The 19056-nt window shown below is 36.6% G+C and overlaps 1 protein-coding gene across 5 annotated transcripts in view; it reads left to right on the top strand.

The window, feature by feature from the left end:
* IDE (insulin degrading enzyme) overlaps positions 1–19056 on the top strand; it is a 70450-nt gene that overhangs the window by 10329 nt on the left and 41065 nt on the right. For all 5 annotated transcript variants that reach the window (XM_056351174.1, XM_056351176.1, XM_056351171.1 and 2 more), the window contains exons 3-11: positions 556–763; positions 1505–1674; positions 4905–5027; positions 6225–6337; positions 6758–6920; positions 7544–7636; positions 8183–8274; positions 9866–9946; positions 12911–13014. In XM_056351174.1, coding sequence (XP_056207149.1) covers positions 556–763; positions 1505–1674; positions 4905–5027; positions 6225–6337; positions 6758–6920; positions 7544–7636; positions 8183–8274; positions 9866–9946; positions 12911–13014 — 1147 coding nt within the window. The remainder of the gene's footprint in view (positions 1–555; positions 764–1504; positions 1675–4904; positions 5028–6224; positions 6338–6757; positions 6921–7543; positions 7637–8182; positions 8275–9865; positions 9947–12910; positions 13015–19056) is intronic.

The following is a 19056-nucleotide window of genomic DNA, read 5'->3' as shown; positions in this document are numbered from 1 at the left end:
CTCCAAAGCAGGACTCTCAAGACTCAGACTTCAGCATTTATGGCTTCCCTTTTTGCACATCATTGCTGTCTTTTAATCTGTCTGCCTTCACACCTACTAACTGGTCACCAATAGCTGCCTGTGTTCAGGTAATTAGAGGTTATCACTTGTCCTGTAAACCACAGGATAAATACATCCTTAATTGTGGTTGGCAATTGCTGCCTTTTAACACAGTGCAGTTAATAAAGTCAAGGTATACAAGTCAGAACGTTGTGATCTGCCAGGTCTTTACAGATTATGAGTCACAGGCTTCAATTGAAAAAATATCTATCTAAGGCAATGCAGGCTGATCTGGAGAGGCAATTTGAGACACTAATTGGTTCAGTTACTAATTCTAATTCTTTTATTTTTTTTAAGATTAGGTTTAGTTGACTGTAACTGCACAAGTGTCATTTTACATCGACAGAATTGATGTAATTGCCTGAGGCAACATACTGTAACATAAAGCACTTTAAAAGACTTAACATTTTAGTATTACTTTTTATGAATGGTTACATGAAATTTTTCCTCCTGCAGGATCTTTGTCTGATCCCCCCAACATTGCTGGGCTTAGTCATTTTTGTGAGCATATGCTGTTCTTGGGCACCAAGAAATACCCAAAAGAGAATGAGTATAGTCAATTTCTTAGTGAGCATGCTGGGAGCTCAAATGCCTTCACAAGTGGAGAACATACCAACTATTACTTCGATGTGTCACATGAACATCTAGAAGGTGCACTGGACAGGTGAGCATGGGGTGGTGGTGGCTTATATTTAATTTTTTTTTATATAGGTGCTGTTTGAAATTGTGTAAAAGTTTTTTGGTGGTTTTATCAGTTTTTTTCAGCTAGCAGAGTCCTCCACTGAGGCAGAATTTTTGAAGTTCAAAGGTTGTGTTTACACTGAGTATTTTTGGAAATGTGGGGCACAGGGCACAGAATATGATCATGAACTTGTGTTGTGCAAATACTCTGTATAATCAAATACGATGCTTCCCATAGGATCCTTGTTTCATTGATAGCAAAAAAGGGATAAGTCTAGAAAGATATTAGTAATATATTAGTAAAAGGAACTCATGGAAATCTCTGACTTTTGTGGGAGGGGCCAGCAATTAAAAGGTGTGTAGTCAGTGGGTGTATTTGCCCTTTGTATTTTCCCTGAATGTCTGACAAGACTGATTTCCAAGATTAAGAACCTCTTGCAGCTAAACTTGAGAACAGTAGAAATTATCAGTGTTATGAATTATGATCCAAGGTCCTTGATCCTTGTAGTACCTCATATGATGAATATGTTGTTGTCTGCATTTATGGATAAAGAAATTGAGAAGTAAAAGATAGTGAATCAGTGTCAAAACTGTTAGAGAATTTATAAGTTCTGTGTAAAAAATATTATATATTCAGCTGTTTTCAGGAGGTACCAAGCTTCTTACTTCTCTGTTACCATTTATATACCGTATTCTTGACTTGATTTAATTTTTTTCTGTTTAGATTTGCCCAGTTTTTCCTGTGCCCGTTGTTTGATGAAAGCTGCAAAGACAGGGAAGTGAATGCTGTTGATTCTGAGCATGAGAAGAATCTGATGAATGATGCCTGGAGGTTGTTTCAATTGGAGAAGGCTACTGGAAACCCCAACCATCCCTTCAGTAAATTTGGAACAGGTTTGTTAGAATATAATTATCCATTGGAGTTCTGTGTAACATACATAGTATTATTGTTTATATAAAATTGTTAAAGACGGACTGAAAAAACTCCCTTTTTTTCATCTCCATATATGTCTATTATGGTGTTTTATCACATTCTCCACATGGTAAGAACAAACAGAGCGAGACAAAAACATAGGAAACAGAGTGATCCAAGACCTGCAGTACAGTGATGAAGCATCCTTTATGATTCTGATAATTACTGCAGTGAATACTGTTTTCTAATTACTGGATTTGTTATAATTTGGTACTGTTAAGTCTTTGTGCATAGCAGAGTGAATGAACTGTGTTTAAATTGTTAGCCACATGCTCCTTCTGCTAACTAGTATTGCATTAGAGCTAGATGACAGGGACTAGGTTGAATCAGAAAGAACAGCAAAGTAATGTGAAAACTACTGACTAAGAATATAAAACCAAAGTCTTAAGCATAGACTACAACGGTAGTAGATGGACAGATAAAGTGGTCTTGGACAAATCCCAATCTTATGTCTGTAGGTATTTTTACAGGCTTTATTACTCACGCGATGCTTGGTAACAATTTAAAACAAACACCCCAAAACCTCAATTTAAAAAGCATTAAAGATACCATAGTTATGGTCAAAACCACAGTTATGGTCAAAACCACATGTTTGATGCTTTGGCAGAAGTTTAAATGTGCTTTTTTTCATAGAAGTTACTTTATACATGAATTTATTTTGAAACTATCAAAGTAAAAGGGCTATTAATTCATGAACTGCACTGTTTAATCCTTGAGCATGAAGGTGTTTTGTGGCTGGGTAAGTTTGCTGGATGAATAGTTGATGCAAATACTGGGTACAGTAGGATGATGGGAGGGCAGATAATGGGCTTTGGGGATGTGTTTCTTCCTGTGTCTCAAAAAAGAGAATATTTTTGCACCTGTTGATGGAGGGTGTTGTTGAGGGGCTGGTAGCCAACTGCTACAAGAGTATGTGTTGCTCTGTTCATCAATAAAGAGAGGCTGCCTGAAACAGAGAAGCAGTAACTGCATTCCTCAGACAGATAAATATGAAAATAAATTGTGCATATTTACAGGCAGGCAAGCATCCAAAGTACATTCTGTAATCTCTGCTACTGAAGAGCTTACTTTTTACATAGCACTCAGAAAACTTAAGTGGAAGTTTCAGAAATAGTTTTCTACAATTTAAGAAGGTTTTATACCTGACACAAGTGAAGTGGTTTCGTGGAGAGAATACCTGAAATGTGCTCAAATTCAGTAGCAGTAGTCATACTCACCTCTTAGAGTAGGCTCTGATTCTGAAATTAAATTATAGCACATAGCCTTCCTGTAGATCTGACTTTGCAGAATTAGAGCCCAACTTTGATGGTTTAAATTTACCCAAAGAGATGACAACTGTGATGTGGTTTTCATGACAGTTGCACTTGGCATCCTTCTTATTGTTTCCTTTTGACCAGCTGAGATGATTTTAGTCTAGCAGAATACAGGAATCCATTTGATGCTTCAGGTGCACTCATTGCCGTGCAGCCTGTTTTGCCAGCAAACCTTCCGTTACTTGTCTGTCCAGAGACAAATGCACCTTAATCTTGCAGTTTTCTTGTTAGGATGTGTATTTTGTCGCAGGTATCTTTCACCCATCTACCTGAACTAATGCCTATGATTGCAATGATTGCAATTCTTCTCCATCAGTGCCCTCAACAGTGTCAAGTCCTTTCCCAGACATTTTTGCACTCTCTAGTGTCCATTTTCCTACATCTGCAAGGTGTCTCCTGACTCTTGCCCCTTAATGAATGCCAGTACTGTAACAGCATAGTTACTGAGCTAAAGCATTGTCTTTATTTTATGTTAACCTATGTGTTGATTCTGTGGGAGTAAACACTGTAGGGTATCTAAAACTTCTGCATTTCATTGGTCTATGGATGGTGAGGAATATACACAAAATATTTTAAACATAATACCCTAATTATTCTTTTTAGGTGTCATTAAGAATCCTTGCTTTTACTAACATGCACATTTTGAAAGTTAAAGCAGTATATTTCTTCAGGTGGCCTCTCTATGATGATTTGTTAATTGTTGCAGTTGTAATTGGATTTGTGTCTAACCACTGAACATCTAGACAATATACTTGTGTTATATTATTTATGTAGCTAATTTTGCTTCATTGATTTGTATTAACTTATATCTGTGATTGTAGGGTTTGTGCACTGGACATATATGCATAGCAGGCATGCTCTCCCAGTCTCTTCTCTCTTTCTTGCTGTTTTTCCTGTAAGCACACAAGTTAATATTTCTGTTATGTTTTCCTTGCCTTATTCTTCCTCCTCACGCCTTGCTTTCGTCTGTACCTGGTCTAGTTGTCACTTAAGGGAGTTACTGATCTTAGAGTTAACAGATGGAGTATTAGTGTGCCATTCTGGTTGGTAGATTCTGTTGACTATTTTGTGTGTCTGTGTAGTAATGGGAAGTGGAGCTGATTGAAATCCAGTGTGCTCTTTGTAGACTAATTTTTCTGTTGTTTCATGTTCTTACGTTCACTAAACATGAGTTCTGCTTTGACTATAAATGTGGAGTATGTCTGTAGAGTAAATGATTGACAGCTTGATGCAAAGATTGCACTAATTAATAGGAGGATAACTTAACAGATAAAGTTTGGTATTTTCTGCTTATGCGCTTATTCAGGGAGAGTTGTACTTGTCTTCCTCTATAGGAACTTGTCTGCTGCTTGGCTGTTTGTGAAGCAGAAGCTGAACAGTTGCAGTTTACAAATTGTGTTTGTAAATTAGTAATTGTTTATTTCATTTCATATACTAGGCTATAATTTGTGGCCACAAATAATTGCACATGGTGATTCCTGTGACAAGAGTCATAGGAGTTTATATGGGAGTAAAACCTACTCCAAATGTGCCAAAGAAAAAAACTCTTCTTCTTCTGAATTAGAGCCTGGGCTTACTTGCATTGCTTTGAAATAACCCATTCAAATTTAAAAAAATAATTTGGAAAAGTAAAACATCCTTGGTTCTTCAGGAATGTGCAGATTGAGGGTGGAAGTATTTGTTGTCTCTGATAAGTTGAGACAGTATTGATTCAGTTTACTTACTGTGCATAGTAATTATTTTAAAAATTACTATCCATCTGGAGAAAAGCAGATTTATTAATATTTTTCTTTTTAATTTGTAAATTCATAAACAAGTATTTTTAACTTATGTTACAGGGAACAAATTCACCCTGGAAACTAGGCCAACCAAAGAAGGAATAGATGTAAGACAAGAGCTATTGAAGTTCCATTCTACTTACTATTCATCAAATTTAATGGCTATTTGTGTCTTAGGAAGAGGTGAGTTTTGTTCTGTTGGTTGAGTAAGACTTTACATGTATTTATGTTTGAAGAAAATGAAGTGTATGCAAGTGTCTGAAAGTCTACGGAAGGGAGAAGAGTAAAACTTGTACAGAGTGACCAAACAATTTCATGTTTAGTGAAGTCTCCAAAGCAGATAAATGTGTATTTTGCTGATGTGGATGAAAAATATGGCTCTTTAATAGAAATACATGTAGTTCACAAAATGTTATTATACAGTGCCCCATCTTGGTTTGCATTGGTTGTTTTTCCTGCACAGTTCTCTGTGTAGTGTAGGAGCATGCATATGTTGGCCAGGAAAGATTCTGCTTTTTACATTTAACTGGGATTGTTCTGACTAACAAGGTGACCACTCTTTGAAATCTTTCCAGGATTAAGATTGTACTTTGAGACATCCAAGAAATGCCCAGTTTTTTCTTCAATGCCCACCCTTAAAAGGTGCTAAAAAACGTGATGAACCTTTCTTAACTTATTCTCTCTTTCAGAAGTGTTTCAGAATGCCTTTCTTTAAGCAGGTAGCTAATTTGAAGGCTGTATTTCAACAGAAATGGCATTAGGTCAGTTTAGGTGAATTCATGCACAACATTAAATTCTTTTCACAAATGGTCTTCCGCTCGTTTTTGGAGAGTACTGGAGTCATGAACTGGAATGATTGTAAAAGTGGAAGTACTTAAACAGGTTACAGATGTGTGTGAAATTTTGGGGCACTGAGGATAAATCACCCTGGCTCACACTGTACATGAAGTACTGGAGGTGAGCTGAGGCTGAAGAAAATCCAGGTTTTGGCAAAGTTGCTTTCACTCTGGAAAATTTGCAGGTGTAATTCCATATCCCTTAAGCTTTTTATGGAATGTTTATTTTTGTAAATGTTCAATATCTAATGTTTCTTTTCTTTAGGTCCAGCTTAGATTAACGAGTAAAATTTAAAGATGTTTTTCCCGGTTACAAGATTTATTTTAATCATGGTTGAAGCGTTCCTTTAATAAGCATAGTGCTTATAGCACATTATAGTTCAAAACTTAAGTAATAATAAAGTTTTCCTTTCTGAAATTAATAATCATCATACCATTAACACTACTTTTCTGTGTAATTCAAATTACACAGAATACACCAAATCCAAATTCACCAGAATCTTCAGAAAATGATCATGCTTCTTCTAATGTTTTTGTATTCTAGAATCCTTGGATGAACTGACTTGCTTAGTGGTAAAGTTATTTTCAGAAGTAGAGAATAAAAATGTCCCTATACCAGAGTTTCCTGAGCATCCCTTCCAGGAAGAACACCTTCGGGTATGTAGAGATACATCTTCCATCAGAGTGTCTCTCTTAAATGGTATTTTTTATGTTTCAGTAATACATTGTGCACTTCACTACTTTTGTATCGGTGTCCCTGTTAAGTTCCATATTTCTTTCTTAATTTTCTACTCACCTTTCCGTGCTTAGTATAGTTTTATATAGTTCATAGTAAAGGCTGTACCTTTGGTTGCAGCTGTAAGCAACTGAGAGATAATTAATCCTCTTTTTGTTTGCATCATGAATGGCTAAAGTACATACAATGCCCTAAGTACCTACCTTTTACTTTCAAGATTTTGTTGATATGTTTGTAATCAAACGTGTGTGTCTGAAGGGAACATAGTATGTGCTCCTGAGATGAATAAAATAATGAGTTACCTTTTGTTTATGGATCTCCTTGTTTATTTTCCTCCTCAGCAACTTTACAAAGTGGTACCCATTAAGGACATTAGAAATCTTTATGTCACATTTCCTATACCAGACCTTCAGAAGTACTATAAGTCAAACCCTGGCCATTATCTTGGTCATCTGATTGGGCATGAAGGCCCAGGGAGTCTTTTATCAGAGCTTAAAGCCAAAGGTAAGTCCTTTGAAGGTAAAGAATTAAAAAGTCGTTTATTACACAACTTTTTAAAGCTTAGCTACATTTCACTTAAAATTGACCTCTTTCTGCCCCTAACTGTTTGAGTAACTCGAGTTGTAAGTCATTTTGCACATAAAATTGTGTCTGTGGTGGGTAAAAGTAATAAACAACAGTCATGCTGACTGCTGAAGCTGTTATTTCCTGCGCTCCCCTTTATCTACTCGTGTTTAGAGAAGTACACGAACTTTGCCATAATGAACTTATTTCTATTCTGCCATGGGCTCAGAGACTGCTGTCAGGTGCCTTAATGTCTGGAAGACTGCAAGAGTGTATCTTTCACTATTTTGCTTTACACTACTGTCTTCCAAGCAGAAATAAATTGCCCAGTAATCAAATAGTCTTGAGTTTGTCATATCACTTTGAGCACAAAACCAGTTAAGTCTGACTTGTGTTATGTTTAATTTGTGCTGTTGCTATAGGCATTGAGGAGGGGAACATGTTAAGTACTCAAAATGTTAAAAAAAAATAAAATAAAAATTTAATGTTGCTGAAGCATACAAAAAGTATTATAAATTGTTACAGATTTGTTTATGTAATATATTTGCTTTTTGATTTCATAGGGTGGGTAAATACTCTTGTTGGAGGACAGAAGGAAGGTGCTAGAGGCTTCATGTTTTTCATCATTAATGTGGACTTGACAGAGGAAGGACTTTGTAAGTGAAGCGTGATGTCTGCGTTCCATGTTATTCCTGATATGATGGGTTTGTGTTTGTATCCACAGAGACTAGTTATGTTTTTAGCTTGAAAGCCAATGTATTTTAATTAACTGGTTATTCTTCTGTGTTTAGATCCTCTCAGTATGCCAACACATTTCATCTAACATAAGAAACCAACTTATTTGAGGTTATACGAAAGTATTTCATTGAATGTTTTAAAGTTCTTCAAAAGAAAGCTGTTAATACCTTTATGTGCTATTTAGTCATACTATTTAGACCTGAGTTAAATTATATTATAAATCAATATCTTAACACAAGGTGTGTTCAGTGCTGTTCTCAGAATTAGCTGGGGACTTGAACACTTCTCTTAAATTCATGACTGAGAAAAATATGTTTAACTTTGCCAGTGGGATTGCATATGTACTTAAACATCTTGGTGTATCAGGCTGCAATTAAAAATAAAACCTTAATATTTGTGTTCATCAGAATTTTTTCTTTGTGCAGAACTGAGTGAGTTATTAAGCAAGTATTTTTTCTTTCCAGTGCATGTTGAAGATATTATTTTGCACATGTTTCAATACATTCAAAAACTACGTACAGAAGGACCTCAGGAATGGGTTTTCCAAGAGTGCAAGGTACAACAGTTGGTGCTTGAAATATGTAGTGGTAGTATTTTTCGCAAATTTTTGGATTATAAGTAGAAACAGATTCTTTGGCTGTGGAAATAGCCTTTAATAATCACACAGTAGTGAAGTTTATTAATTTTAAAGTACAACATGACACAAATAACAAGTATATTCAGGATATATTGTCTTGATGTAGATGTGAAGTGCTCTTACAGAGCTGTGAGTTGACATTTTATGATGGTATAATGGAGGTGGAGGAAGAAGTACCTTACTCTGTCTGCAAAGGTTTTGCATAACCTTCCTTAGTCTTCACTGAAGGTGGAGGTGGGGAAGCATTTACTGTGAGGGGCAACATAGAATTGGAAATTGAAATGGCTGTTACTCTACCCCTCTTCTTTCATGTGTCAAATTATATAGTTGAGATTATAAAGGCAGTAGGACATTTAATCTGCTGATTGTTCTTTCACCTTTCTGAGAGGTGAACCACAATTCCATGGAGTACTTTTGCTGTACACTTCAGTCTTTGCTGAACCATTCACACTTCTTATCAAGTGTGTATGATTCTGTGTGCATAAAGCAAAAATGTAAAGTATCCTGTTAGAATTAAATAATTCTCAATGACAGTGTGAAATAAACCCAGTTTTATTAGATATATATCTATGTAGGCTCATTGGTTCGCTACAAATACTTGGGTAAAGATTTCATGTTCCATCTTAGCTTTGTTTGGTGAAAACTGTTGATTCTCTAAGAGCAGAAATTCCGCAGATGCATTTTGACAACTGCAAAGGAAATCTCTCTTTACCCTCTGCTAAAAGTCATGATGGAATCATGATTGTTTCGTTGTCCTTGTAAGCAAATTCAAGATTCAAAAGAGGTAGTTCCATCCTCCCATCTTGTCCCTGTGTCTTTTCCTTGCTTCTCTTGTATCAGCCCCAGCACTCCTGAGGCTGTGAGGTGAGTCGGAAGAGCTGGTGAACTAGTTTCAAAAGAATCTTCTTTTGAGTTTATTTTAAGCTGAATTGTTGAATTAACTAGACTGCATGGCTTAACAAAAGGATGAGCTGTTATTTTCATTGGCTTTGTAGTCTTAGACCTCTTGAATTCACCCTTGCTGTTGTATTCCAAGAATGGTGTGTTCTATTTCTGTGGCTAGGACAGCATAAACACACACACTTTTTCTGTCTCTAAAGTTACCTTTTAGCTGGCTGAACAAAAGGAACAAAAAAGGAAGAAGGAAAGGCTTTGGTTCAGTGATGTACAACTAACACTGCACTGGAACACTATACATTGCTTGTATCAAAGTTGGTGTGTTTTCACATTATCAGGAAATCAAAATATATGAGCTATGGGACAGGTTTACTACAAGCAGGGCTTAGAAGACTTGTGTAACACTTCACATTGTAAGACTATCTGAAATTGCTTGTGAGTTTGTATAACTTGATGATTACTGAAAACTTCTGTTAGGTACCTGTCTAACTAATATAAAATGGATACAACAAAACTCCTTCTTTATCTTATAAAAAGGAATTGAGTAGCCAATAATTATTCTTAAAATAGTCTCTATTACATGCTTTTCAACTCTTCCTACGTTGTTTCCTAGGATCTAAATGCTGTGGCATTCAGATTTAAAGACAAAGAACGACCACGAGGTTATACATCAAAGCTTGGAGGAATGTTGCATGTAAGTGTTTTTGTTTAGTTGGTTGTGTGTGTGGTTTTTTTTTTCTTGTTTGTTTTACATTATAGTAATCATTTAACAGCATGTTTGATTATTCTCTTAATAAATACAGGTATTTGCAAGGGTCTTTTGCACTTCTTGAGCTTAAGAGGCTAATACCATGCTGTGCAGATCTTAGTTTTGGCGGTCAATGTCACACTTACTTCACTCTCTACCGTTTTACACTTCTATACTTGGTAGAACTGGTTTTACACTAACTGGAGTTGCTATTTGATCTGCTTCAGTGTTTCCTAAGACATATGTACCTTGTCATTCTGTGTCTACCTGATAGCCTAAATGTTCTCTAGGGGGATACGAGAAAAATAATATTTTATCGTAAACACAAGCACTATGTTTCTAAGTGTTTCTATAGTTAACAATGTGGAAATACTGCAATAAGCAAAAATGTCTGCATTAAGATGGCAAATTAGAAATGTTTGACTCTACTAATGTGATTACGTATTGGCATGGAAAGCATCATCATGAAGCTTATACTTAGTCTATATACTTCTTGCAAAATTCAGTTCCCTCATTTTGCATTAAAGGAAGTCAGGCAGGTTTTTTTTGTCTAGTGAAATTCACGTAACTTTTATACATTGCAGCCATTCTCCATTGCACAGCTAATGTCTACATCTACTCAGAGGCATCGTTCATTTCTTTGCAGGAGTTCCTGTGAATGCTCCTACACCTTAAATTTGTAAAGTTCAAAATAATGAATCTTTAGTTTTAGAATTGTCTTACTGATTACTAAAAAGCATTAGACTTAACTGAAACCATTTAAATTCATATAAATAAACCATAAAAAACTGAAACCCCTATTAGGGATGCTATCTATTGCTTCTGTTGTGTCAAATGCATAAAATCTATTTACCAAATGGACTTCTGACTTCTGAAACAGTCTTTCAGTGATCTGTATTTGTTGGATCATTCCCAATTACAATTGCTGTCTCCAAAAATTAGATGAGGAAGTTGCAAGTAGTGTTCCAAAGAGCAGGGTATTGATTCACAACCCTTTTTTTTTTCCCCACTGCATTTCTTTTGCCGTGCTTTGCAGTATGCATGGTAATTCTGATTCTGCTGCTAGTTGATTACAAAATACTAGAAAAATACTTTTTCTAGTTCTTTTTATTGCCTCTGAGTCATACTAAGCTTGTGCTTTGAATTAACCAAGCTAGAATTTTGTTCGGTGATTTCATGTGCTTACGAATACTAACTTTTTCATAACTTGGAGAAGAACCTGTGTATAAGTTAGCGTGAGTAAATGTAATGTCATGAGTTGTTACGTATTTACCAAAAGGGTTTAAGAAACCTATTTACTCAACAAAACAAGAAGTTCATCTTTAAAGCACATTTGTGCTGGTCTAAGGAGTCACCTCTAAGGTCTTGCTGTGAAATTATATTTCATATTTGTCATGTTTAGTCTTGATGTTTTCCAGGTAGTTGTTCTCTGGTTTACAGTGCCCCTTCTCTTTTGTTGTGTTTTGTCTCTTAATTTTCCTATTTGTAAAACTTCATTTTAATCTGATTGTTGTATCTACGTTGTTTTAGTCTGCTTTATTTTAGTTACGTTATGCTCTGACTTTGCTGGAAAGTAGTCACAGAATCACAGAAGTGTGTTTGGGGTTGGACTGGACCTCTGAAGGTCATCTTGTCCAACCCACCTCTCAAGCAATACAAAAATAACAAAGTAACCAAGTAAATTTAATGTTCAGTTCCAGCTGGTGGGCAGACTGTGTCCTGTGTTTGTAAAGGAAATAGCGTGTAGACTTTTGGTCACAAAATCTATATTGCATTGGTGATTTCAGATAGAAGTGCATAGATTACTTAATATTTCCCCTTTAGGTTGCTTAGTCTGCTTAGCCATTTATGAAGAATGTAGTTAAATGAGTATTCTGCAGTGTACAAGGAATCTTTTGACAAGTTCTTTCAAATTCTGGATTTTTAGCATTCACATTTGAATTTTTTCTAACACAGGTTTGGTTTATTGCCCTTGGTCTCCACCCCCCAGGACCTTTCTCTTTTCCGAAATCTTTGTGTGAGTTACTCTGTAACTACTCCACTGTAGTCTTTTGTATAATGTATGTAATTCAGAAAGCCATTTTATAATAGTTCTGGTCAAAAAATGTATACCAATATGGCAAACTGCAAGTGCTCAGGGCTTAGGTCACCTGGTAGTTTCCCCTTGGTAAACAGATGTTTATCAATAAAGTTTTCCTGTCAACCACACTAATAATTTTCAAAGGAATTTTCACTGTTTTTTCCTTCTTAAATTGTGACGTACCTTAAGAGATTTTCAGTTTGATCCTAATTAAAAAACGTTAGCATTAAAACTCTGTAAATTTGTATTACACTTTTAGAAAATTGACATATACTTTCCTTTAAATTACTGTAAATAAAAATAGGATTCTTAAAAAAATAGGAATCTTAGGATCCTAAAAAACTTAGTGGTGGGGTTTTTTTTGGTTGGTGGTTGGGGTTTTGTTGTTACTGTTTTGGGATAGTTTTGTTTATGTTTTGTTTTTCCCAAATGCACTCTAGTGAGTACTTAAGAGTTCTTTTATCTTTAAACATATCCTCCAGGGGTCAGCATTTACCATGTTATTTTTACTGTAGTTACTTCAAAACTATTTAAAGATGGGTGACTTTTTATATTGAGACAAAATATTTCAAGAGAAAAGAATGGTAATACAGAGTATATAAAATTACCAAATATAGGAGAAATGTAATTACATAGAGTACTACTCCATCCTGGTTAGTTTTAAGAGAGAGAGGTTCTAAAACTTCTATGCACTTCAAATTTGAAATTGCCAAGGCAATACAGATTTAGTGGCCAAAAGTATACACTTCTATTTCCTTTTCAAAACAGTAGTTTTCTCATGCTTACTTGTTTATTAATTCATTTACGTGTTTCTGGGCTTTGTTTTTTAGTATTATCCTATAGAAGAAGTATTGGCTGCTGAATATTTGCTTGAAGAATTCAGGCCTGATTTGATAGAGATGGTACTGGATAAACTGAGACCAGAAAATGTTCGGTAAGTTAAACTGCAGTGACTTGCATTTTAACCCACACATTATAAGAAAGCAGATGAACTAATGGAAACACAAATTCTTAGGTGACTCTTACAGCTCCAAAGTAAATGTTACTGAAAAAGAGCTAGTTGTTCTCTGTGTTAAATGTCTCTGCTCACCATTGAAAATAAGCACTCTTAAGTGCATGCAACTCTTCCTGTTCAGACAGAAACATCCTTTTGGTCCTCTCTATACAGGATGTCTTCCTCAGGCAGAAATAGTTTTTGGAAGTTACTTATTCGGAATAGCTCAACTGTTACTGAGAAAAAGCCTAGTAAAATTATCCTGCCTGTCTAAATTCTTGGGACACTTTATACGGAATGCTCTAATATTCATGATTTGGAGCTAAGTCTGGAAATCTGTTAAGAGGATGGCTTTTATCTGCTGTATATGTTTTACTTTTCCTATGGAAAGCTTCATGCAGCTTAGCAGAACCTCTGAAAAATATCTATTTATGTGGGTAGAAATAGCTGTCTTTAGCTGCTAAAATCTCTCAGACTTCCAGAGCATCTCTTTGATGTGAATGTGACCATAGTGTAGATGAGTTTTCCTTGCAGAGTGTGCTGCAGTACAAATTTCATGGCTCAGTAACTGGTCAGGCTGGATGTTGAAAGGAAAAGGGAATGCCTCTCTGTTGTGCTTTTGAGGATCTTCTGTTGACACCTAAGCAGAGTAGAAAAAGGAGGCTGAAAGAACAAATGTACCTAGTGTCTGAATACCTAAAGAACAGTAGTGTGACCAGAATGAGGGAAAGAATATTTTTCTGAGATGATGATTTACAAGTGAAGGAATCTGGAAGATGTACAGAAGAAAATGAGGGCAGGTGAAAAAAAAAGGCATTATTAATTGTGAAGGAGGAAGGGCTGGGTAAATGGTTAGCAAAGGGAGGAAGAGCCTGGAACAGGACAGCTGGCAAAGGACATCATGGGCATAATTTAAGGGGAGATGCTGGTAGCTGTGGGTAGCTGGTATCTCAGGGATGGATAGAGAGGCTGGCTAGTGGAACTGCTGGGGGTGTGGTTAAGTGCAGATTGGACAAAAAAAATGAGAAGGGGATAGGAATTTGGACTAGTAGGCAGAGCAGAGCGAAGAGAGCAAGTCTAAAAGAAAAGATTGTCAGGCTTAGCAAGGATATTCAACTGAGAGTCCTGAATTGTGGAAACAGGGCAAATGAGGCAAAGAGAAGAGGTCTGAGGCAAGGAGCCTGAGGTAGGTACAGTCTGTTTGCATGGTAAGATTTTCATAGAGGGGGGCTGTAGGGGTGGCTTCTGTGAGATGTCAGAAGCTTTCCCCATGTCCAATGGAGCCAGTGCCAGCCGGCTCCAAGACGGACCCACCACTGGCCAAGGCCCAGCTAATCAGCAGTGGTGGTAGTGCCTCTGTGGTAGCGTGCTGTGAAGGGAAAAAAAAATTTACAAAATGTCTATGCCAGTGGAAGAGAGGATTAAGACTAGGTGAGAGCAACAACTCTGCAGACACCCAGGCCAGTGAAGAAGGAGGGGCAGGAGGTGCTCCAGGCACTGGAGCAGAGATTCCCCTGCAGCCTGTGTTGAAGACCATGGTGAAGCAGGCTGTCTCCCTGCAGCCCGTGGAGGTTAACTGTCTCCTGTGGGAGGGACCCCATGCCGGAGCAGGGGAAGAGCTTGAGGAGGAAGGAGTGGCAGAAACAATGTGTGATGAACAGACCGTAACTCTCATTCCCCATTCCCCTGTGCTGCTTGGGGGAGGACATAAAGAAACTGGGAATTTAGTTAAGCCTGGGGAGAAGGGAGGGCTGGGGGGAGGGTGGCTTTTCTGATTTGAATGGTAAGAAATGAAGCTAAATTCCCCAAGCTGAGTCTGTTTTGCCTGTGGTAATTGATGAGTGATCTCCCTGTCCTTATCTTGACCCACGACCCTTTTGTTACATATTTTCTCCCTGCTGTCTGGTTGAGGACGGGAGTGATAGAGTGGTTCTGGTGGTCACCTGGCATTCAGCCAGGGTCAGACCACCACAGTAGGACAGCAGCAGGATTAATGGGACCAAACTTGCAGGAACTGAGCATAAAAGCAGAAAAGCTTGTGCGGACTAAGTGCTGTATAGTCTACAAAAGGGCAAAGAAACCAAAGTTTACCAAGCATTGCTATTTTTTTTTCCTTCCCCCATACAACTTCTGTTTCTGTTCTCAGAGAATAGGAATGTTCTGGAATTACATGATAAAATGCCAGTGCTATTATTGCTCTGCCTGACCTACCACTGTAGTTGGAATGTGTGTAATGAAAGTAACAGGAATCTTCAGAAAGGGAAAAGTAGAGATTCAAGGTTTAGACTGTTTAATGCTGAATTCCTTCTTTGCTTTGTCACAAGCTTCTTAAATGGCATGAGACAAGCTCCTAAAACAAACTTTTCACAGCAGGCCAGTAATTACTTACTCCTTTTCATGTTCTTGAGTATGCCTGAGATTTTAAGGCCTAACTAGAGGGATTGCTGAGCATCTGAATCTACAAACAACAGAAGTTTTGCTTTTAACCTTTTGAGGTACCATACAATGTGAAGAATTGGCGGGGGGAAGTCTTAAAGTGAGCATCTCAAATGAGTGGGTACTGTATAACTCCGTGTATCTCTATGTGCTTCTGCTTCTTGTCTATGAAAATAACGTCTCTTGGGGTATTTAAAATATGAAATTTGTTCCTGTAACACTGAGTGCTGTAGAAGAGACATTGTAGTAATTCTGTTTATTTAGAGAAAGATGCGAATATTGGAAAGAGAAGTCAGGTCATGCGTGGAGCAAAACATAAAATACTGAATAGCTGTATCTTAATTGTTCTGTGCACTGAACAGGGCAGAGGTTCAGTAGAACAATATGAATTTGTGTGTGCATATATCGATATGTATAATATGGTACAATCTTAATTACTAGAAGGGTGCATGGGCAACAGTTACACTATCATATTGGAGCCTGAATTTTCTTTTTTTTTGCTAATGTTTGCAATTTGGTTCTCTTAATATATGTTTTGTGTATATTGTAATAAATTGTAAAATCAGTGGTGTAAGGATACTATTGAAAATGTATGAAAAACAGAAACAAGCTCTTGCTTGTGATTCTGTATATCAGTCCTACTGTATTTGAACACTTGTTTATCAGTGTTTTGGAAGCCAGGTATACTATAAAATAAATAATGGTGATTTTTGAGGGGGTCTGTTTCTGAATGTGTTCCACGCTGAAATTTCAGACAGTGTTGGATATAGAGGGACAGCAAGGCATGCATTCATATATTTCTAGTGTTTATATATTTCAGTCTTCTGAAATTACTGTGAATTATTTAAAAGTTTGGGCACATGCCTTCACTATGCTCATTTGTGTGACAAAAATCTGTCTTGTAGATTCATGTGGTTCTGGTGTTTCTAGGGTTATACCAGTAATGATAGAATGGAGCTGCCTATGTCAGTGACAGTAGTTGCCATAGTAATTAATGCCCTTTAAAGAAGGGCCTATATCTTTGTGTGTGGGTGTGCGTCTGTGTGTAATGTGTGTGGGATACTGCAACTGAAGCTTGAATATTTTGAGAGATCATATTTTGAACAAACAGTAGAGAAAATTTCCAGGTTCTGTCTCCTGTTGTATTAAATACTTATATTTTGGATGTATTTGCATGTTGATCTACTACCGACTTTCTTGGAAATTTGATACAAGAGCTTACCTTTAACCTGAAGAGTATTTTTAGTAATTAAAAGACAGAATATATAATTGTTTTTTCTCTGAAGAAAGCTTAACCAAATTCCACATGAATTTTAACTTTTGTAACTGTTTTTAGAATTGCTTACAAGCAATAGGTAAACCATTTTTTTACACTGATCTAGTAAGCAAGATACAGGTGCTTAATCACATCTGGCATTTATTATCGCTTCACATAGCCTTACTATATGGGTCTTGACACTGCAAGAAAACAGTCAATATTATCTTAGGGAAGGATACCTTTCTGTAATGTAAACTGGGTCTTTGTTATTAGCCAGAGAACTTCCAAAGCATCTGCTTGCTTAAATTTTCAAAAATTGCTAGAGGAGCTTAATATATGTAAATACATTCATAGACTGTTTAAACCGATCAGAAGCTGCTGGATGCCACAGACCTCTCATCATTTTTCTGTGTCACTCCTGTTGCTGGCTATGCCAGCCTTTTGACAGTTCCTTCCAGTTGACGGTACTTGAGCATAAAATAGCCATAATTAACCTTGTTCAAAAGTTATTTGGTGAGAAAGGAAATTGTAGAGAATACAGGTAGAGGGAGAAAATTCAAGTCTATAGAATGTGGTCAGAGGTACAAGAATAGCGGCAACAATTTTTAGAAGAATTTAGAATGTTATGTGATGTGCTTTTTTTCAAATAGGTAATAAAGAGCCATTTCACAATGCTCTTTTAATTAATATAAGCGCATATTTGCACTTGCAGTTTCAAATCTGCATTCCTCTTTGTCCTTGGGTTAAAAAAAAATAGGGGGGGCAGGCAAGAAATGAGCAAGAATCTTACGAGAGAGAGAAGAAAAAGTAAATCTAAAAGGATGGAATTTAGCTGTAACTTAACTGACATGTTAGTAACCAAAGAAAACAATTGCTTACTATTATATGTATCTTTTATTTATAGTAATTTTGTAGAGTTACATCAGTCTTCTCACATTGGACAAAGTGACTTGCTGGAGATGAGTATATTCTCTGCACTTGGTAATTGTGGATTAATTTCAAATAAAAAGGATTTTTTTCAAGATGGAAAACATCTAGAGCAAACACTAACTGAAGGTGATCTGCTTTAGTATTTGAAACAACTGGGAAGCACTGATCCTTCGGATAATGGCGACAGTTTCATCTCAGCTTTTTAAATCAATTCAGCCTGTTCTGAATGCTCTGTATGTGACTTTTCAAGTAGCAAACTGTAGTACATTTAGAGTGGAGAGGCACAGTGGTGGGGCTGTTTTGGAAACTAAATTTGATAGAATAGGTATCCTCTTCTGTACAGGAAGGCCTCAAAAGTTTCCATAATGGAAGGGGGATGGCGGCATGGTGACTGAATCAAGAAAGTTTGTGATCAGATAGGGATGGTCATTTAGTAACTTCCATGTATGTGGGTTTCCATGTAATCTCGGGCTTTAAATGTCTTGGGTCTCACCCTGCTTGCTTCTAGCTTGTTGTCAATGTGCTTTCTTTTTGGATGCTAGAAATACGTTGTGTTTAGTCTTCCCTCAGGACTAAATACCATTGTCTCTTCACTTTACATGGCTTAAGAAATACATTATAATGCTATGGTAATTTTAAGCTTTTGAATAAAAAAGGTAAATTTTGGGAGATAAAGGGACTTTCAAAATCAGAATGTACTTGGGTTTATGGCCTCCTCAGTTCACTGTTGAAGAAATTTTATGTTCTTTTTGTTACAGAGATTTTAGTAGGGCTTAAAGATAGTAAATACAGGTAGGTTAGTTCTCTGAGGCTTCAGATGTGATGCCCACAGCTGTGCCTGCAGCTGTCCTGTTAAAGCTTAAATCTAAATATGTACGAACTAGAGTTAACAGAGACTGATTATGTGGAGTTCTAACAGCAGAATTCAGCAAAGCACTGGTATTCTAAAATGGATTGAATGAGGCCTGCGGGAGGACTATAATGATGTAGCAGCATGCACACTTTGAGTTAGAATTGTATGTGATCCGAGTAATAATAAATGTATTGCTTTTTATGTGTGGACTAAAACCATGCTAGTGTTTGCTATTGCCGTAACAGCTATACATTCACACCTTAGTTCTCTTTATGTTCAGACTATTTGTCTTCTCCAAAACTGTAAGTTATAAAAAGAAACCCAAAACATCAAACCAAATTTAAGATAGTGTTGTTGCTTTTATGTGCTTCTCTATATTACATGGTTTTTCAGTGTAGACTCAGAAGTTAGTTGTGCTTCTATGATAATACTGAAAGCTGATTTTTCTCAGATGTAGAAGTATAAGTCCTTTCAATTTTAGTGGGTATTAAATGTTTTTATTCGA

The sequence above is a fragment of the Falco biarmicus genome, chromosome 9 (genome assembly GCF_023638135.1).
Source record: "Falco biarmicus isolate bFalBia1 chromosome 9, bFalBia1.pri, whole genome shotgun sequence".
NCBI lineage: Eukaryota > Metazoa > Chordata > Aves > Falconiformes > Falconidae > Falco > Falco biarmicus.
Note: the sequence above shows the minus strand (reverse complement) of the source record. Positions and strands in the feature narration are given on the sequence as shown.